Raw genomic sequence first — 23,301 nt, forward strand, 5'->3', positions numbered from 1 at the left:
AAACTACTGGGCCAAATACTTCCAAACTTTAATTGAATGTTCCTTAGGGTATCTAGTTTGTAAATTGTATCCGAAGTTATGATCTATCAACAAACATGGTCGCCATTGCTAAAAATAGAACATAGGGGTCAAATGCAGTTTTTGGCTTATAACTCAAAAACCAAAGCATTTAGAGCAAATCTGACGGGGTAATATTGTTTATCAGGTCAAGATTTATCTGCCCTGAAATTTTCAGATGAATCAGACAACCTGTTGTTGGGTTGCTGCCCCTGAATTGGTAATTTTAAGGAAATTTTGCTGTTTTTGGTTATTATCTTGAATATTATTATAGATAGAGATAAACTGTAAACAGGAATAATGTTCAGCAAAGTAAGATTTACAAATAAGTCAACATGACGGAAATGGTCAGTTGACCCCTTTAGGAGTTATTGCCCTTTATAGTCAATTTTTATGCCCCACCTACGATAGTAGAGGGGCATTATGTTTTCTGGTCTGTGCGTCCGTTCGTTCGTCCGTCCGTCCGTCTGTCTGTCTGTTCGTCTGTCTGTCCCGCTTCAGGTTAAAGTTTTTGGTCAAGGTAGTTTTTGATGAGGTTGAAGTCCAATTGACTTCAAACTTGGTACACATGTTCCCTATGATATGATCTTTCTAATTTTAATGCCAAATTAGAGATTTTACCCGAATTTCACGGTCCACTGAACATAGAAAATGATAGTGCGAGTGGGGCATTCGTGTACTGAGGACACATTCTTGTTAACCATTTTTCGTAAATCTTAGTAATCTTTTACAAAAATCTTCTCCTCTGAAACTACAGGGCCAAATACTTCCAAACTTTAACTGAATGTTCCTTAGGGTATCTAGTTTGTAAATTGTATCCTAGTTGTGATCTATCAACAAACATGGTCGCCATTGCTAAAAATAGAACATAGGGGTCAAATGCAGTTTTTGGCTTATAACTCAAAAACCAAAGCATTTAGAGCAAATCTGACGTGAGTAATATTGTTTATCAGGTCAAGATCTATCTGCCCTGAAATTTTCAGATGAATCAGACAACCTGTTGTTGGGTTACTGCCCCTGAATTGATAATTTTAAGGAAATTTTGCTGTTTTTGTTTATTATCTTGAATATAATTATAGATAGAAATAAACTGTAAACAGCAATAATGTTCAGCAAAGTAAGATCTTCAATTAAGTCAATTTGACCAAAATTGTCAATTGACCCCTTAAGGAGTTATTGCCCTTGAAAGACTTTTTTCACAATTTGTTCATCATGTTGACTTACTTTAAAAAATCTTCTCCTTTGAAACTGCTGTATCAATTTCAGCCAAACTTAGGCTAAATGAGTTTCAGAGTATCTAGTATAAATTTTATATTTTATTTCCTTGTATGTCAAGAAACATAGCTCCTATGGCTAAAATAGAACATAGGAGAAAATGATTATTTTTTTTGGCTTTTGAAGAAAATAGGACGATCCAAAAAACATTTAAATAAATTGAAAAGCCAAAATAATCATTGATGAGAGATTTAACCAAAAGAATTAAGGTGAGCGATTCAGGCTCTTGAGAGCCTCTTGTTTAACAATTTTCATAAATTTTTGTAAACTTTTGTAAATTTTTAGAATATATTTTCCACTGTAATTACTGGGCCAAGTTCATTATAGATAGAGATAATTGTAGCAAGAAGAATGTCCACTAAAGTAAGATCTACAAACACATCATGATCACCAAAACACAATTTGGTCATGAATTTATCTGTGTCCATTGTTTAATATGCACATAGACCAAGGTGAGCGACACAGGCTCTTGAGAGCCTCTAGTTATTGTAATAAATTTGATTGAAGTAATATAAATTGCAAAAATAAAAACTCCCATTTTAAATTATGATTTCATTATCTGTATACAAATTTCACTTAAATTACAATAACGAATCTTACATTTTTGTCTATTGTAATAAAGTATCAGTAATAAATGTATGGAGAAATATCTTAATTTACAGAAGTACAACACAGAATTCATGCATATACAGGTTAGGCATTCAGATACTCGGTTATGCCCGCGTCACACTGTCCCGATTTTTTTATACGATTGACTCCCGAATGCGAAAATTGTAAGTTCGTACGAAGTTGGTCCTGATCTCGTTAAAATACCAAAAAGTGACCGAAGCAAGTACGATGAATAACGAAGTCTATACGATGATGCCGAAATTATATACGATAGCAAAAGATGGACATATGAAGGTTAACCGAAGACGGGTATTTAAGCTTCATATCTCAGCCGAAGCCAACACGATGGATCACGAAGGCTACACGATGGATTACGAAGGCTACACGATGGATTACGATGATGGCGCGATGGCCATACGATGTCTAAAAGACGTCGTGTACAGCTTACGATGCATTTAAATGATATGCAGAAGGCATCTCGCTTTTTAAATTGTTTGATCAATATTGAATATATATTATATTGTACATTTAATTTCTGGTTTAACCATAAGACGGAAGACCGTGGGCTTGAAGGGTAAAACTTGACTCTGAGTCTCTGCATATAATGCCACCAAAATCAGGGAGAGGAAGAGGAAGAGGGAGGAGTATGAGTCTGTACAAGTCTGCCATGCATTGCGGGAAATCGATCTTTTTGTCTAATTCTTATAAAACTTAGTTTATTATCCCCTCGCCTACTACATGTAAGTTGCGTGTAGATAAAATTGTTATGGACACTCTAGAACCAATATGCTCAAAACTTGGTATGGTGTTACTCGTTAAGAATATCTTAAGCGCTATTGACTTTAAAGTTCAAAGGTCAAGGTCACAGTGGCAGTTGTAGTACAAGGCAATATCACCCTTGTGGACACTCTAAAACCAATATGCTTCAAAAGATTTTAACTACATTTGGTATATTGTTCCTCCTTGTAATGATCTGACATTTTTTACGTTCAAGGCCAAAGGTCAAGGTCATGCATATGGACTTGTTTTTTCTCCTTGAAATAGCATAATACACAGGAAATTGGTTGCTCATTTTTTACCTGCTGGTTCTAAAGACAATATTAAAGGTATTTCCAGTCACTGAAAGTTTTGGTTGATTTCTAATAAAATAGTTTATGTATCAAATATGCATATTCAATTTACCATTTTCTGCATGTGTCATTATACAAATATAGTGTCCATATTTGTCCCCAATATGTTACATACGAGGGGATGCCACGCTCGGCATTGCCTTGTTTGAACTGTAAAATGTGTGCACTAGTCTGAATAATCACCCATAATTATGCCCATGTTTACTGATCTATCTTAAAGGTAAGGTAATGGGTTCGTTGATCCCTTTTATTCAAAAAGAGCTCTTTCCAGGAGAATATCATAATAATATAGACAAAAGGAAGGATGTGGGGAAAGCAACAAATGCGGCAAAATATGACATATAGAAAACAAAATGGTTATGGAGTAAACATTCGTGTGACAACAACTCAGACGATACATAAAAAATCAGAATAATGAACAAAAAGTTGGTTTCCCTATATACATGTACCTGCAGTGTTGGTGTACGAGGCGCGTTTATGATTTTAATTATGTTACTTGATATAAAAAATTGACAAACAATAATATTTTACTTGTAAAAGTAAATCCTGAGCCTGTAATATCTGCTCTTTTTGTTCCATTTGAATTAATAGAAACAACGCTGTCGCCTTTCTTGTTCTCATAGAATCATATGATATGAGCTCCATGTTTTGTGAACGTCTTTCTTAACTGTCGTATTAGACTGACCAGTGCATATCGCGCATGACACTTTAAATGTATTTTAGCGCGAAAATTAACTTACGTTTAGCTTGATTTATTGCCGTCGTAGTTCCATCTTGTCGCCTTCGTACTTTTATTCGATGGCAACACGACGGGATTGCGAGGTCTTCACGAAGTCGTGTTGCCATCGTAAGACCTTCGGGTAGCTTCGTGATTCATTAGTGTAGACATCGTAATGTCAAAACTGCCCGATGGAAACGATAGAAACACGAATGCAATACGATGTTCAAAGATGCATTCCCGGTGACATTACGATGGTGGGGATGGTGATACGAACTCAATACGAACCCTCAACATCGGACGCACCTTCGGGGATTTTTTAACATGTTAAAAAATTTAGAACCCTTCCCGAAGTTGTCCCCGAAGGCTAGAAAAGTGGCCGATGGTTCTTCGATGGTTAAAGATGGCACTACGAATAGCCCAATCTGGATACGATCAGTCCCGATTTTGAAAATTTCCATAATCGTGTTGCCATCTGCGTAAAAATCGGGACAGTGTGACGCGGGCTTTACAAATGACAGAAATTGTATAGGCAATATAGGAAAGGTGTACTGACATAAAAGATCTCTAAACACATTAGGTCCAAATAGAGCTTTCGTTAGAAGAAGCCATATTAATTATACTTTTTAGCTCACCTGGCCCAAAGGGCCAAGTGAGCTTTTCCCATCACTTTGCGTCCGGCCTCCGGCGTCCGTCGTCGTCCTGCGTCCGTCGTCGTTAACTTTTACAAAAATCTTCTCCTCTGAAACTACTAGTCCAAATTTAATCAAACTTGGCCACAATCATCATTGGGGTATCTAGTTTAAAAAATGTGTCCGGTGACCCCGCCAACCAACCAAGATGGCCGCCATGGCTAAAAATAGAACATAGGGGTAAAATGCAGTTTTTGGCTTATAACTCAAAAACCAAAGCATTTAGAGCAAATCTGACATGGGGTAAAATTGTTTATCAGGTCAAGATCTATCTGCCCAGATATTTTCAGATGAATCGGACAACCCGTTGATGGATTGCTGCCCCTGAATTGGTAATTTTATGGAAATTTTGCTGTTTTTGGTTATTATCTTGAATATTATTATAGATAGAGATAAACTGTAAACAGCAATAATGTTCAGCAAAGTAAGATTTACAAATAAGTCAACATGACCGAAATGGTCAGTTGACCCCTTAAGGAGTTATTGCCCTTTATAGTCAATTTTTAACCATTTTTCGTAAATCTTAGTAATCTTTTACAAAAATCTTCTCCTCTGAAACTACTGGGCTAAATTAATCCAAACTTGGCCACAATCATCTTTGGGGTATGTAGTTTAAAAAATGTGTCCGGTGACCCGGCCATCCAACCAAGATGGCTGCCACGGCTAAATATAGGACATAGGGGTAAAATGCAGTTTTTGGCTTATAACTAAAAAATCAAAGCATTTAGAGCAAATCTGACATGGGGTAAAATTGTTTACCAGGTCAAGATCTATCTGCCCTGAAATTTTCAGATGAATCGGACAACCTGTTGTTGGGTGGCTGGCCCTGAATTAGTAATTTTAAGGAAATTTTTCTTTTTTTGGTTATTATCATGAATATTATTATAGACAGAGATAAACTGTAAACAGCAATAATGTTCACCAAAGTAAGATTTACAAATAAGTCAACATGACTGAAATGGTCAGTTGACCCCTTTAGGAGTTATTGCCCTTTATAGTCAATTTTTAACCATTTTTCGTAAATCTTAGTAATCTTTTACAAAAATCTTCTCTGCAACTACTGGGCCAAATTAATCCAAACTTGGCCACAATCATCTTTTGGGTTAGTAGTTTGAAAAATGTGTCCGGTGACAGATGGCCGCTATGGCTAAAAATAGAACATGGGGTAAAATGCAGTTTTTGGCTTATAACTCAAAACCCAAAGCATTTAGAGCAAATCTGACATGGGTATAAAAAATTTATCAGGTCAACATTTATCTGCTCTGAAATTTTTAGATGAATCGGACAACCCGTTGTTGGGTTGCTGACCCTGAATTGTTAGTTTTAAGGAAATTTTGCTGTTTTTGGTCATTATCTTGAATATTATTATTGATAGAGATAAACTGTAAACAACAATAATGTTCAGCAAAGTAAGATTTACAAATTAGTCAACATGACCGAAATGGTCAATTGACCCCCTTAGGAGTTATTGTTCTTTATAGTCAATTTTTAACAATTTTCATAAAATTTGTAAATTTTTACTAACATTTTCCACTGAAACTAATGGGCCAAGTTCATTATAGATAGAGATAATTTTAAGCAGCAAGAATGTTCAGTAAAGTAAGATGTACAAACACATCACCATCACCAAAACACAATTTTGTCATGAATCCATCTGCTTCCTTTAATATTCACATAGACCAAGGTGAGCGACACAGGCTCTTTAGAGCCTCTAGTTCATTTTCCCCCGCTGATAATGCTTTTACAGAAATTTTTTAGTTTATTTATTGGTACTAGGCATTCATAACACACAATATAAGCCTCAATTATGTATGTTTTCAAATACACAGGAAACAAATATAGAAAACTAGTTTGTGACAGAATTCAGGCCTTCTATGATAAGATCTATCGAAGGTCAGTGGCTCTTCGGGTACTCAGGATTCCTCCACCAATAAAAACTGACCGCCAAAAGTGGAGTTAACACCAATCAATAATCATTCAATCATATGACAAGGGATTCAGCTAGATTATAGAAATGGCATTTGTGAGCAGTTTATTATACATGTGAATTGTGATATGACCTTAAAATATTTATTAAAATTTTAAGTTTGTTCTCTTATCTATATTTATTTATTTATTATTTTTAAGGTTGGAAAATTGAAATGTATGCATCACTGTTTAGACATCCTTCCAGATGTTTTATGTAGATCACCAAAAGAAAGCCTTGATATATTTGACGAGAGTTTTCCTGATGGTAAGTGTTAACAGACAGAATCTTTTGTTTCTCATTCTGCAAAAGTAATTTAATTTTTGTAACCATTACTACTGAAAGTTTACCTGCTTTATGTGACAAGAACAATGTTGTTTTTAGAGAGTTTTTGAATAAAACACTCTTCCATGCACTGTTTGAAAATGTCTTATGCACTATATTTCAAACATACTGTAAACCAACTGATTTTCACAGATACTTTTTACACGTTTAGCCCTTTCTTGTCCACTTTGCTGCCATTCAATTTTGCATTTTTCTAATTTACTTGATGTAGTTAAAAAAGGAACGATCCAAATTTTACAAATTCACAACAAATTTTTACATGTGTTATTTTTCACTCACAAAACAATCAAATAAATAGTTCCTAAAAAATAGGTTGATTTCTTTTTATTCAGATTTCAGTGAAACTGATTTGATATTTGATGAGATTGAATTTGCCAGTGCAACCTACCAGAGACCATATCAATATCTTAGTCGATTGGATGGAGATGAAGCTCTCACTGACATTAACCCTGAGGAACCAGAGGGAGACAGAGAAGACTGCTTGCAGATATTACTCAGGTTTAATTCAATTTAAAGATTAATTAAATGTTGCCAAAAAAGAAACAAGATTTGGTATGATTGTTAATGAGAAAGCTATCCACCAGAGACCAATGACAGAGATGTAAACAACAATGTGTCGACCTTCAACAATGAGCATAGTTCTCTAGTGAAAAATGTGTAACCATTGTATGATTTTTATCTTATTTCAGTAGATGACACAGTACCCAAAATGCACCTATTCACTATAAATGTTACAGAAATCTTACAAGTCTCTTTGAGACTAAACAATTTGTATTTATATAAGTTGACATTATACATATCTTTTTATAAAATTGAGAATGGAAATAGGGAATGTGTCAAAGAGACAACAACCCAACCAAAGAGCAGATAACATATATAACAGCCGAAGGCCACCAATGGGTCCTCAATGAAGCAAGAAAATCCTGCACCTAGAGGCGTGCTTATGCTGGCCCAATACAAATATGTATACTTTAAACATAGATAAATTTAATTAAATATACACAAAATCTTCACCATATATATCAACAGATGAAGCATTCACTTGAAAAAGTAAACCAACAGAAACATTGTCATGCGATGTTCACAAAAAGTCATCTTTTATAAATGAACAAATAAAATATGTTTCACTCTCCATTCTTATAAAATGAAAAGTAAGAATGGACTAATGGACTTTTTTAGATCTGTTCAAACCCATTTTTCTCCGAAAGCCAATTGGTGTAACTAATTGGATACATCGCAAAATGAACACAGAATGGAAACTTTTGTCTGGATCTAAAAAAAAACGTACATGTAGGTGAAAAAACTGTCAAAATAGATGCAATGTGGGTACCCTAACATTGAGAGGATTGATCTATGCAGGAATCATCTAAAATTATATTTTTGTATCAAAGTTTAGAAAAAGGCTAGAATTAATAACATTGTTATTTAGGGACAAGATTTTCAATTTAATGTTAATCAACAGTTTCTGTCATATTGATATTTTCATTGCTCTTGTGATCATTTTCACTATTTTCAGTTTCTGCCTATCTACTCCAGTTTTCAAGACAAATGATATTTGAAAACTTCTATCTTTTTTTACAGACATTGTGGTGTGAAGGATCCCTCCTGGTCAGAATTGTACCATTTTGTCAGTTTTCTGAACAGACAGTTACAGGACTTTGAAACATCAGCTTTCTGTAGTCCTATTGTTCTACAAGATCTTCCTGGATTTCCATCATTTGTTATGAAATTTTTGATACAGATGTCTAGGGTAGGTATTTATAAAGACTTATAATTAATGCACAATTAATCTTGAATTCCAAGTTTATAATCATATAAAATGATACCATCAACAAAGATTTTCTATTAGAGATTTTGTTCATTACATACTTATTTCTGATAAAAAATGTTTTGTAAAACATGACAAGCATAAACTAACACATCTGTTGCTATCAAAACCCTACATCTTGAGGTTGCTCTTTTTTTGCAAGATGAGAATATCCCCCAATTCCTTTAAATTGGAATCTCACCATTTTGTCAGCTCAGCTATATTATGACCCCCTCCCCACCATTAGACCAAATATTCCTCATTTATTCTTAACAAAATTCCCACTGTACATGCATACTCCTCGCACAGTAGCAACCGCTCAATTATCTGAATTGTGGTACTGAAGTAAAAACACTGGTTGCTTAAGAGATCTCTAGTTAGGATAACATTTCTTCCAGTTGTCTGTGTCCTATTATAGCTATTATATTAAAAATGTTCTTGTCCATCTAGTACAAAATAGGGTATTTTCATACCTCATTTGCATTATGCTATCATTGATATGTTAAATTGGATTTTCTCAAGGACAATTACGAAGCATACAGCTTTATACTCACATTTAAAGCTAAAAAAAATTATGTTGTCTGCTCTTTGGTCAGGTTTTTGTCTTTTCGACATATTCCCCATTTCCATTCTTAATTTTATGAATGTATTTTAGGACTTTGCTACCAGATCTCTACAGATAAGTGAGGAGTCACCAATTGACATGTTGAAGCGTCAGTTACTGGATGATGAGGAGGATGAAGAAGACATTGAGGAACTGTATGAAATGAGACGGAAATGGGAATCAAGGCATGTATACATGGTGTGGAAAGGGAATAATAAATATACTAGACATAAAGGCATATTCAAAAAAATTATTTGTAGTGACTGATAAATACTTAGCTGCGGAACAGTAGCTCTTAGGTCCTTACGTTATTTTTTTACTATTTGCGGTCTATGGTAAAAAAATAACATAAGGACCTAAGAGCTACGGTTCCACAGCTAATAAATACTCTGAACTTAGAGGCATATTCTAAACAACGCTTGTAGTAATAAAGCCTTTCTTGCTGGAATTGATAAAAATTGTATTGTTAATGCATTGTATAAATAAGCATTATTAGAGAATAGCTGTAAATGTTGTACTTTATTAACTATAAAAACTGAAATCAAATTTCAATTAAAAGCACATATTTTAAAAAGTAGATTATTGGTATTTTTAGTTAAAGCAATCATTAATTTGTTTATATATTTTTTCAGTCCACATCCATACTTGTTTTTCAACCCAGATCACCATACCATGACATTTCTAGGATTTAATATTGAAAAAGCAACAGGAAACCTCATTGATGATCAAACTGGAGAAAGTTTAGAAGATCAAATTATGGATCCAACCCTAGACCAAAGACAACGAACCTTGTATAATGGATTAAATTCACAACCTGGTGTCAATCTGTCAGAAAACTTTGATAAGCTAAGCAGGTAAACATATGAAAAAATAATGTACTTCATTACAGGATGATATTGGGGAATGGAAAATTCTGGCAAATAATGGGGCAAAATATTAGCGTAGGGAAAAAATGTACTAAAATGTGGGAAATTTTCACTAGTTTTATGATTCAGATAATAAAATTATCCATGTTAAAACGTTATCTTTAACAAGAAAGCCTAGATTCAGAAAAAAAGCCTGAAAATTTCACCTTATGGTTGCAGTCTTGTAATTGACTGCTCCATAGGCTTACATGCTAAACAGCTGATCTTTGAAAAGAAAAAAAGAAAAAATGCTACATATAAAAAAAAATTCATGTTCATATCATGTATTTGCTAATGTGAAATTTTGATTTAATCGGAAAAAAAGTGGGTCATGCCATGAAGAATAAAAAGAAACGTAACCCTGAAGTCAAAACATTTTTTTTCTACTTTCTGTTTGCTGTTTTTACTAGGCCAGAGCTTGCATTTCTGTCATGATTTCTTTGATAGAGGGTTGCTGCTTAAATACAAGGAAACTATTGAATCAAAAGTTTCAAACAGTGAAGTTGAAGTCATGCTCTCAATTTTTATGGACATTATACATTGGTTGAATGTTATGCAATATCTGTTTTAAGAATGACATCGTATATGTTCCAATTATCATAACTGCAATCCTATCCTTTTTTCCCAGAATGTGTTCTACCAATTTAGACTTAATACAGGGTATGTTCTTGCATGAGCAAAACTTATAAGTTTGGCTAACCCTTTGTTATCTTCCACGTCTCTTTTACCGTACAACTTAAAATGTTTTGTTTGATGCAGCATAACTTGAAGAATCGAATTCTTAGTCATAGTAAAATTGTAATTCATAAACCATATGCCAGTTAACAATTAAAGCAGTAACTCCTGGGTTGATCATTTACCAGTATTTCAAATAGCTATGTATACTTTATCTGCATAATTGATTGTTACCTTGTTTTAGAGGCGAAAAGATAGAAAAGTTATGTCAAGTGATGGGAATAGAGTTCCCACATGATCCAGATGAAACCTACGAACTAACAACAGACAATGTTAAAAAGATTCTGGCCATTTACATGAGATTCAGGTAATTATTCAAAAATGCTCTAGGAATATTGTTGAAGCTGTGTTTGTCAATAACCAGTCCAAAAATAGAAAAGGATGGATACATTGTTAACAAATATGGTTGAGAGTATGTGGAAAATTGTGTACTTAATAGATATTACTAAAGAATATGTTTGAAAGTAATGTGCCATAGTAGGATAATGTAAGATAATTCATCACATTAATATGTAAAGACCTTTAGATAAAACAAAACGCATGCATCAGTATGAAACTTCAAATCTGAATAAATAAACAATTATGTTTTATATAGTTATGCAGAGAGCTTAGGTTCCCTCTGATTACTATGAAAATAGCATTAAATACAAAAGAATTCCAGCTAACTTTATTGAATGCTATGAAAAGAAAGGGGAAATTTGTTATTATGTAGGCAGTTAATATTGGATTTTTATATCAAACCTACATATAAATATGAATGCGGAATTACAGTTATCAGCTTTTTTGAAAAGAAATAAATATTGCTTAAATTACTCTAGAATATGTTCCCCTGACTGGGTAATTTGATAGTTTGGAGGAAAACAATGTGAACTATACGAAACCAAATTCTGTAACTCATGATTGAATTATGCACCAGAAAAATTATAAGAATATTTACATATGATTTAATTCTAGATGTAACATGTCTTCTGATTGGCTGAAAATTTGTTGTTTATCAGCTCATAGAAGTAATTTTGTCATGAGACTATACATGTAATGGCATCAACGTTTTTTTTTTAACGATTTACTGCCTTTAAAACAAGAATATAAAATTAACGAGGCCAAAAATAAAATATTGTTTTAAGGGATAGATAATTGCTATTATATTAAACATACATCTTCTTATTTTTAGCTCACCTGGCCCAATGGGTCAAGTGAGCTTTTCTCATCATTTGGCGTCCGTCATCGTCATCTGTCCGTCGTCGTTAATTTTTACAAAAATCTTCTCCTCTGAAACTACTGGGCCAAGTCAAATCAAACTTGACCACAATCATCATTGGGGTATCTAGTTTGAAAATTGTGGGTTGACCTGGCCAACCAACCAAGTTGGCCACCATGGCTAAAAATAGAACATAGGGGGAAAATGTAGATTTTTGCTTATAACTCTGAAACCAAAGCATTTAGAGCAATTCTGACTGAAGTTAAATTGTTTATCAAGTCAAGAACCATCTGCCCTGAAATTTTCAGATGTATCGGACAACCAGTTGTTGGATTGCCGCCCCTGAAATGATAATTTTAAGGAAATTTTGCTGTTTTTGGTTATTATCATTAATATTATTATAGATAGAGATAAACTGTAAACAGTAATAATGTGCAGCAAAGTATGATCTACAAATAAGTCAACATGATCAAAATGGTCAGTTGACCCCTTAAGGAGTTATTGCCCTTTATAGTCATTTTTTACCAATTTTTCGTAATTTTTTGTAATCTTTTATAAAAATCTTCCTCTCTGAAACTACTGGGCCAAATTTAACCAAACTTGGCCACAATCATCATTGGAGTATCTAGCTTAAAAATTTTGTGGGGTGACCTGGCCAACCAACCAAGATGGCCACCATGACTAAAAATAGAACATAGGGGTAAAATGTAGATTTTGGCTTATAACTCTGAAACCAAAGCAGTTAGAGCAAATCTGACTGGGTTAAATTGTTTATCAAGTCAATATATATCTGCTTTCAAATTAGACGAATCAGACAACTGGTTCAGCAAAGTAAGATCTTCAAATAGATCAGCATGACCAAAATTGTCAGTTGACCCCTTAAGAAGTTATTGCCCTATATAGTCAAATTTTAACAATTTACATAAATTTGGTAAATTTTGGTAAATTTTTACAATATTTTCCTCTGTTACTAATGGGAAAAGTTCATTATAGATAGAGATGTATGTAGAAAGAACGTTCAGTAAAGTAAGAACTCCAAACACATTACCATCACCAAAGCACAATGTTGTCATTAATCCATCTGTGTCCTTAATATGCACAAAGACCAAGGTGAGCGATACAGGCTCTTTAGAGTTTCTAGTTATAATTATTATAACTAGTTTAATGCATTTAACATTAATGGTGAACAATTACATTCAGATGTGATATACCGGTGATTATCATGGGAGAAACAGGATGCGGAAAAACTAGACTGATCAAGTTTATGTGTGCTTTACAACACCTACCTGATGAACCTGTGGAGAATATGATTATCATGAAGGTATGTTTCTAATATTAGAACATATTTTAAGAAAGCATTCAGTTCTGACATCAAACTGACACTACAGAAGAACAAAATAAAGACATTTCTAAAAAATCATTCTTCACATGAGCTATATACTCAGGAACTACAAATTAGAGCTTCCAAATTTATAGTATCTTGCTTCACGTTACCACGCTAGTATATAATTTATTGTGTTTTCACATTCATTACTCATCAATTGCTGTCTACCAAATACTTATATTTTCTGTACATATTTTGGCCATTTATGAAATTTTATTTTTTATATCAGTTTACATCAGTTTATTAAATATTCAAGTAAATAACATTTAATCACAAATTAATGTATGTAAAATTTATACTGCTTCAAAATTATCCCCATAGTTTAGACAAAAATGATTACATTCAAAGCATATTTCCAGGTACATGGAGGAACAACAACTAAAGACATTATAAAGAAAGTGAGGAAAGCAGAAGAAATTGCAATGGAAAATGCAGAAGATCATCCCAATATGTTTACTGTTTTGTTCTTTGATGAAGCCAATACTACCGAGGCTATAGGTGTTATCAAAGAGATCATGTGTGACAAATCTCTTGGAGGAAATCCAATACAGATACATGAGAGACTGAAAATCATTGCTGCTTGTAATCCTTATAGAAAGTAAGTAATCAGTGCACAAAAGTAAATAAACTGTATATAGATGAAATGTAGGCTCTATAGTAATATAGATTCAATCACTTCATGGAGTGTTATACAACAGATCTCGACTCTAGACATAGGCGAGTGTAATATTTGAAAAAGACGTCTAGTTAAGGACTTTAATGCACCCACCTAACACACGGCTAATTTTTTTTTTAAATGAAAGAATAATGATTAAACTTTGATTTTTGCCCGGTCGTCACAAAATCGTACGGTGCAGTTTTTGTAAAATTGACGTTTATTTCAGAAATTAGTTGAAAATTATATAATTACGACATGTTTTTCAAGCAATGGAAATTAGTCGTATCTCTTCTTTTAGACAGAATAATTAGGTGAATTAGATTCTTAAAATAATGAAAAACAATATTTACAACTGTAAGTCCGCATGCTTTTGCATTCCTTCTAAATATTTGACATTTTGTACGAAAATTTTCATAATCCCGACCTTTTCGGATCTACAATTAAATTTTTATTAAATGTTTTTGCAATCTATCCGTTTTAGATCACACCAAATTACTCATCAGTTATCGTTTTTTCATTCAAGATCAAGACTTTATCTCAACATTTCTTAAAATCACGAATTTCTGTAATTTTGTGATGTTGGGTAAAATCACTATAATTTCCGGAATCCCTTATCTATTTCGTTATCGTTTTTTACTGACTATATTAGTCGATTTCCGTGTACTTAATAGTGCTATTAGAGTACGATAAATTATATTTAAACGGTTCTATTTCTATCTTTAACTTCAGTGTAGCTTAAATAGATATAAAATCGTCCAAAATAAAGATCAAATCAAAGTAAAACATAGTTTTTGAGTTCTGTAGAATTCACCCCTTTCTAAATAAGGAATCGTATCGGAAAATTGTAAAAAATCTTCCGAGTCGTGTCAAATTTTCACAGTCCAGTTCACAATGAAACCCTTCCTTTGCTAAACAGCAAAAAAACTATCCATTTATTGACACAGATGCATAGTCTGTCATATATTTACTACATAGAAACTATGTAGTTAACACTTAAATGAAGATACAGTTGTATTGCCGCAGTGGAAAAACGAAAAGATGAAGTTTACAGAAGACTGGTCGATGAATATGAAAAAAATGAAAACATCCCATTTGAAAATACAAAATATCATAAGAGTTGCTATAAATATTTCAAAAGTAAGCACAACCTATCAACTTCTGTTTTGTCTGTACAAAGACTTTGTACTACATGTACCAATTCTACCGACCAGTAGATCTTTTCATATATCAACGAGGACAGTAGATCTACAACTCATTCTGATTTGTCTGTTTGTATATTTTGCAAATGTATAAAGCCTATAAGCAAGTTACACAACTTCATAAGGTATCCTCTGAGGAGCAAACCCAAGCTGTATTGAGTGTTACTACATATATCTCCTACAATGATCTGATTTACAAAATAACTCATAATAATTTTACTATTAAATCTTTATACCATCGAGCTTGCATCGCTAAATATTTGCTACAAAATTTGAAATCAGAAATTAAAGAGTTATTTAGTTCTTAACATAAAACAGCTTTTACTAACATTTCGACGATTAAAGATGACGTGCCTGTACACAAGGAAGTATTCTGGTTAACAACTTTAATTGCTTGATCAGTTAACCGGGCTTAATTTCTGCCCGAGGATCGCCGCTGAGAAAACTACACAACATATTATCAGCTTCATAGTTACATGTATACAGCTTCAACAAGGCCAAGGTACATCCAATATTGTATACAGTAGCTCTATAATTTTGTCTTATGCCGTAATGACGGAAAATTACCCGTTTAAAATGTCTGTGATATTCGGTCTGTAAAATTTAAAGATCTGAGCAGTGACTGCGAAACTGGTTGCAAGCACTTAGTGCAGCTACTTTACGGAAGCAGATATAGGGTAAAGTTGTAATCCAATCAGATGAATATCCATTATCTAAAAACATTCCAATGGATTATTCAATTGAAATTATGCCACCTGCTTTACAAACATTTCTGTGTTGTCTTTTGGATGATGGCACATCTGCGGCAGTTAATAAAGCGTACGATATTCCTATTGACAAAGTTCTTAGATGTATGGCTTTAGTAGAATGTATATTATCTAAAAATATTTTTTTTACTCTTTTTCATTTAGGTTTATCACTACCAATGCACCGTGTTTATGGACACACCTTTGATAACTATTAACAAGTTTGACTGATCAGGAGATTAGAAACAATAAAAATGGGGCATACATTCTACATGGCATTATTTTTCTTCTGGGGGTTAAAATTTTATCCAAGACAATGTCGACCCAACTACAGAAACAATAAAAGATCTCCGTATGACTTTGGCTGGCTAAAAGGCAACATCGGTCCGGTATGATGTCATCCAACTTTCTACAAGATTTGATCTGTTCACGCCTTGGTATAGGTATAGGGGAGGGTTGAGATTTCCAAAAACATGTTTAACACCGCCGCAATTTTACGCCGTCCCAAGTCAGGAGCATCGTGCCTTTCGTAGTTTTGTATTTTTTTTTATTTTAACTTCTTGAGTATATTTCGAAGCTTAGTATGACGTCCATTATCATTTCAAAGTAGTACATTTTTGTTTACGGGCCAGCTGAAGAACGCCTCCGGGTTTGGGAGTTTCTTGCTGCATTGACGACCCATTGGTGGTTTTTGGCCGTTGCCTGCTTTTTAGTGGGTTGGTGTCTCTTTGACAAATCCTTCATGTCTATTCCAAATTTTTAATTCAATTTGTATATAGTAGATCTTGTGTCCGCTTTGAGCAAAACCTCTGCTGTACTGATATATGCCCATGCCAAGGAAGTTGTCTTTGTATGGATATATTGACCGATAAGAATGATGAGATTACAAGTTAAAATGAAGCTATAATATTCCGATATCGCAATATTTCGACACCTAAATGGTCCAACATCCCATTGGTCCGACGTTTCGATCACGGGATTTTAATATTATAAAGCCAAATAAAAGGTTCAATATTAGGATAGCCTTGTCCTCCGTTTGAAGCGGTGTAACAAGATAAAAAAAAACGTAATACTTAGTGCCAAAGTAGCCGAACGTCATCACTAGTGTAATATTTAAAAAGAGTACAAACTACTTTATCAAGTGTTGGTTGATTAATTATATATCTCAAGATACACGGCGGCCGACTGAAGTAAAATCAAACACATTTTTACGTACAATGAGTGACCATATTTTCCTTGTGATGTTTTATATTAAAATTGTCAATTTGTTGATATAAAAATACCAGTAGCACTTTACTCATTTTAGTTATGTTTGTTAGTACTCTTATCATATCTGATTTAGTGATGTATGAGTTGTTAATGTCTGTGTCATTTTTGTCTTTTGTGGATAGTTGTCTCATTGGCAATCATACCACATCTTCTTTTTTATATATCAACATATTGCAACATATATAACAGAAAATCTGCTCTATGGTTGTCAGGCTTTCAAACTAACAGGAGACCATACGCTTCCTCAATTTTAATAAACAGCTCATCATGGGACTTTTCTAAACAATTAAAAATACGTCATATGTTATATTTTCCCCTTGCTTCAAATATTTTGTTTCGGATTATTTATATCAAATTTGCAGATATATATTTTTGTAAATACGTGCAATCAAATGATATGGAGGTATTATATGATTTAGATAATGCAAGGGCGACTACAGATACATTTGTGTGACTTAAATGTTGATTTTCAAAGACTCCCAGAGAAAACGTTATGTAACATGCGTTACCGTTAAAATCAACCAAAATTAATTAATATTATGATAAAAATATATTTTCCCAACAGTTATACAGAATTCCTATAAAATTGTTTCGTTTTTGCATTTGTTTTGACTCGATTTTACAACTGGAAGTATCCGTGAATTGAAATTGCACCCATGACCTTTGACCTCGATTTAAAAAAAAATGCACCATAATTTCTTTTGACGACCGGGATATTTAGAAAGTACACATTCTTAGCTTTCTAGTGATATATAATTTAGCCGTGTGTTAGGTAGGTGCATTAAAAATGTAAATTTGGCTCTCAAATCACTCGCCTAACAGTTGAATTTTCTTTTGACTTAAATGATACGTAATAACGGAGAAAATTGCATACAAATGCACATTGGTCTATTTATTCCTTGTCTTTGTTAATCAAAGTTGGACAAAGCATATAATTATAAGTGTTTAAATTAATCAGTATGTAGAGAGTTCATTTATATTTCAGGCACAAAGAAGAACTGATTAAAAAATTAGAGCAGGCAGGACTTGGTTATCATGTTGATGCAGATAAAACAACTGATAGGTTAGGTAAGGTCATTCTCTTTTAAAAATAGAATTATTTTTAAATTATAAGTTTTAATGAAAAATTGGTACCTGCTATTAAAAGAACAGGACTTTTTATCTTCTGGTTATTGCAACAATTTGCTCCTTCATTAGCCTAAAAACTGAATTTAGTGATTGACAACCAAAAAAATTAATATTTGACAAAATCTTGATAATGCTATGTCTGAAAAAAATCATACTCTCTGTAAATTTTCAAATTCAATTTGACCAAATTCCAGAATTTTCAATTCCTTTATGAATTCCAAATATGACCATATTCTGAAATTATGCATGAGACGATATGTTTACAAAAGACAACCACTCCCAATAGCATGTTATAAGCAGGGATCTCCATGGCCTGTTTAACGATGGCGCCCCGCCATCGTTCAAATGTCTTGCGCCATCGTCAAATGACATGCGCCATTGTTCAAATGTTTTGCGCCATCGTTAAATTGTCTTCCGCCATCGTTCAAAACTGTTATCGTTTTAATAGCCCGATGTCATTTTTTAGTAATTATAATCAAATGCATGTAATTGCATAACCCTCAGGCTTTTTTATATTATAATCCAATACAGTTCTAACACCTGAGGGATGTCCGGATTAAGATCGCTAATCACTTGTACAGGTAGATCAACAAACCAGACAGGAGAATACAATCTGAAGATAAACGATTCATTTGTCGAATTATTCAAATAAGTTTCCGCAAATTCTATGATAATTTAGATTGAATAAATAAATTATTAATCCCAGTTACAAAGAAAACAGTTTAAAAAGTCGAACACGTGCTTTTATTTTGACATACGCAATTGACACCCCCCTTTTTTGAGAAGTATAAAATAAAACGTAAAACAGTTATTATTTCATCGCAAATAACTCGAGTACTGCTGTATTGGAACGATAATATAGAATAACTTTAAAAGTTAAAAAATAAAAACTTTTATTTCCTGTAAAGAAATGTCGTATCGTAATTCCGAATTCATTTCGTAGTTTACAATCAAATTGATACATCCGCATTTCCGGTTTCTATTCAGACTCGAAAGATGCATGTTGCATAGCATCAATTTGCTAGATAACATGGATAAAATCATTAAAAACCTTTTCATTTGTCAACGTTTGCTTTACAAATCTCTTTTACATTTTACATAACCGCGTAGGCATCGTTTTGTTGTTGCTGCAAATCAGCCATACCGGTAATGCGGTAATGGGTTCATATGACTTCTAAATTAAGTGTCCGTGAAAAATAAGCTCTACATGATTTTTAACCCCATAACAATTACAAAAATAACAAGAAAACTACATGTGGACCTTCATGACAGCTTTTGGTCATTCTCACCTAAAGTGGGGGCATGAAGGCTTGGCCTTTGAAGTTATACTTCTATTTACAATGAAAATTCATATAAATATAATTTAAATAAGCAACGAGTTAGCATGTTCACCAACCCTTATGTGGAGGGATGGTATACTTTCGATCATGGTTCACTGTACGGCGTACGTACGGTTTGTGATGGTGAAATTTCCTCCATGGTTCAATTTTCATCCATGGAGATCCCTGATAAGTGATCTGTTTTGAATTTGATGTTATCTGGTTTTATTTTAGGACGTGTACCAATGAGACGATTAGTATATAGGGTACAGCCACTACCTCAGAGCATGCTACCGTTAGTTTGGGATTTTGGACAGTTGAATTCAAGAGTGGAAGAAATGTACATCAAACAAATGGTTTTAAGATATGTAAGAAAATATAAGAAATTGTTAATGGTTGAAAAAAGTACATACTGTGCATTCATTAATATTCATTGGATACAAACGTTCATGGATTTTATGTCAATAAATACGTTACCATCATAAATTCTGAGAACATCCATCTGCGCAAGTCTGACAGGCGGAAAACCCCAAATAAAAATATCATCCAATGAGAAGAGGGATGACCAAGCAGTGCCCGTATAACCATGCCTTTATATCATCCATTTAATTTCCGCCTGCGCATCGAGACACACGTGTTACAACTTACAGAAAAGACTTTAAGTTTTTGTTTTTTCAATAGTGAATATTGTAGGTATCCCCATACCATTGTTTATTTGACATTTTTATGCCCCACCTACGATAGTAGAGGGGCATTATGTTTTCTGGTCTGTGGCTCTGTTCGTTCGTTCGTCCGTCCGTCTGTGCGTCCGTCCGTCCGTTCGTCCCACTTCAGGTTAAAGTTTTTGGTGAAGGTAGTTTTTGATGAAGCTGAAGTCCAATCAACTTGAAACTTAGTACACATGTTCCTTATGATATGATCTCTCTTATTTTAAAACAAAATTAGACTTTTGACCCCATTTTCATGGTCCACTGAACATAGAAATTAAAAGTGTGAGTTTCAGGTTAAAGTTTTTGGTCAAGGTAGTTTTTGATGAAGCTGAAGTCCAATCAACTTGAAACTTAGTACACATGTTTCTTATGATATGATATTTCATATTTTTAAACTAAATTAGACTTTTGACCCCATTTTCGTGGTCCACTGAACATAGAAATTAAAAGTGTGAGTTTCAGGTTAAAGTTTTAGGTTAAGGTAGTTTTTGATGAAGTTAAAGTCCAATCAACTTGAAACTTAGTACACATGTTCCTCATTAGTTGATCTTTTTACTTTTAAGGCCAAATTAGATTTTTTACCCAATTTCACGGTCCATTGAACATGGAAAATGATAATGCGAGTGGGGCATCCGTGTACTTTGGACACATCCTTGTTTTGTTATAATATTGTTGTTTATAAGTGTTTAACTTCATACTTCTTTAATTATGGAGTATAATGCTCCCAGTCCTTACGAGGCCATTACAGGTAGTGATGTTTTTTTAGACGGTTCGTTACCCTTTCCTGTGACCGTAACTACGGTAGGGCAGGGAACCCCTTCTAATAGTAGTCAACTAACCAACGTTTTTACTTCGGTGACTTCAAAGACCGGTCAACAAACCCTGAATGCAGGTTCTGTCGGTTATCATGGAGGTGTCCCTACCATTACCACTGTTACGCACACTTTTTCTAGACCAGTTGACACCACAGGGTCCATTTCATCTTACCCTGGTACCTCTATGGGTTTCAACTTACCTGGTTCTAGAGCACCAGCGTCCTATTGTGGCTTCACTTTACCTGTCCGTCTAGTAATGCCATGTCTAGACCTCCTTGGTCTCAGGGTTATCCTTATTCACCTTTCCTGGTCAGGGGTTTCATGGTCAAGGGTTTCCTGGTCAAGGTTTTCCTAATCAGGTTTTTCCTAGTCAGGTTCCTAGTCAGCCCTTTCCAGGTTTCTGGCCTTATTGTGGACCAACACCAGTTATTGTTCCTCCGAGTACTACACCTAATCTGTCAGTTCCTGCTCCTCCTTTAGCAGTGTCTAGTAGTTGTGGTAGTGTATCTGTACCTGCTGCTCTGCCTACCTCTTCTGTTAGGCATCAGTTTAATCAGGTAGCTGACTCTGGCACCTCCTTAGATGGGTTCAAGAGTATTTTGGACGAGTTTCGTCATTCTATTTCTTCTGAATTCACTTCTTTCTCCAACCCCCTGGGTACGCTAGAGAACATTGCTAATAAGTCAAATTCTCCAGTGATTTTACTCTGTCCAGATCATGATATTGGAAGTGACCTGGAGGACAGTGATGAGGAAGAATGCTTTTCAGTTGCCCCAGGTAGCCAAGAAGAAGGTTTTACTTCTGATGAAGATGACAATTCAGTTCAGGTCTCTCAGAATGTTTCGCAACATTCTGTTCCTGTGTCTATCTCTTCATCTGTTATTGGTCAGTCTTCTACCAATTCCAGTAAAGAACCAAAGGCTGAAGATGCTCCTTCCACTTTGAAGGATCTCAGAGATTCTGTTTTTACAATCATGAGAGATGTCAACAAGGTGCCATTTCAGTCTTCTCCAAGACCCTAGAAACTAACCTCTACTTTCGATGCTTCATGTGGTTTGTTGGTAGACGATACTAAATCTCATACTAGTTTTCCACAATCTAACCATATGTCTAACTCTCTGCAGATCATTAATGATGGGATTGTGGCTAATGAGTCCCAATTTTCCTCAGTTATTGGTTTTGGTCTTGCCTCCTTTACGGAGCAATTCCGCTCTAAGGACTATGACATTTTTGACTCTACCTTTGGTAAACTGGTACCCAAATGTGACAAGGTTTTTTCATCTACTATTGCTTCTAAACCCTCTGATGGACTGCGTCTTACTCAGTCTGTTTGGTAAAAAACAAAGAACCTTCTTAGAAACGCATCTCATGTGTTAGGCACTGCTGAACACTTTTTATCAGCAGTTGCTCCAGTTCTTAAAGACTCTACTCTTCCACCAGAGGTAAAACCTTTTCTATTACAGGTAGACAAGGCTTTGGGTGCCTCCCAATTGTTGATTATGGGTTCCATCGCCAACTGCACCTAATCCAAAAGATCTGAAATATTGGATAAGGAAAAGGTGTCAGATAATCTTAAGGATGCTTTAATCAAGTCTCCTTTGGATGAGAAGATATTTCGGGTTACCACTTGATGAGGTACAGAAGCATCTCAATCAAACTCCAGCCCCAGTGAAGGTAAATGTATCTCTTTCTGGAAATAATTCTAAGTTATTCTTCCGCTGGAGGCTCATCTTGTAATTCTCAAGAGAAGAGGAGGAAAATCACTAACGATGGAGGTAATAAACCTAAGAAATCTTCAATCCCTAGGTCTAAACCTAACAGTTTTAAGAGAGGTGGCAAGAGGGCCAATCCCTCTTCCTAGGAAGTTGCCCCCTCGTACGTTACTGTCAGAACCCAATCCAGAGATGTACTACAAAACTCCTCTTTCTCAATTGCCAGTAGGGGGGAAGTTAACTCATTTTCTAAAAAAAATGGATAAGTATCACCTCAGATTGTTGGGTTCTGTCAGTAATTCCAGGGGGATTGACTCTTC

The 23,301-nt window shown here is 34.3% G+C and overlaps 1 protein-coding gene across 1 annotated transcript in view; it reads left to right on the forward strand.

Moving 5' to 3' along the window:
• Nucleotides 1–23,301, forward strand: part of LOC143077966 (E3 ubiquitin-protein ligase rnf213-alpha-like) — a 127,388-nt gene that overhangs the window by 30,487 nt on the left and 73,600 nt on the right. Inside the window, exons 20-29 of the mRNA XM_076253014.1 lie at nt 6,609–6,714; nt 7,125–7,290; nt 8,374–8,542; nt 9,255–9,388; nt 9,836–10,057; nt 11,028–11,150; nt 13,242–13,362; nt 13,785–14,023; nt 18,283–18,365; nt 19,979–20,112. Coding sequence (XP_076109129.1) covers nt 6,609–6,714; nt 7,125–7,290; nt 8,374–8,542; nt 9,255–9,388; nt 9,836–10,057; nt 11,028–11,150; nt 13,242–13,362; nt 13,785–14,023; nt 18,283–18,365; nt 19,979–20,112 — 1,497 coding nt within the window. The remainder of the gene's footprint in view (nt 1–6,608; nt 6,715–7,124; nt 7,291–8,373; nt 8,543–9,254; nt 9,389–9,835; nt 10,058–11,027; nt 11,151–13,241; nt 13,363–13,784; nt 14,024–18,282; nt 18,366–19,978; nt 20,113–23,301) is intronic.

The sequence above is a fragment of the Mytilus galloprovincialis genome, chromosome 1 (assembly GCF_965363235.1).
Source record: "Mytilus galloprovincialis chromosome 1, xbMytGall1.hap1.1, whole genome shotgun sequence".
NCBI classification, from domain to species: domain Eukaryota; kingdom Metazoa; phylum Mollusca; class Bivalvia; order Mytilida; family Mytilidae; genus Mytilus; species Mytilus galloprovincialis.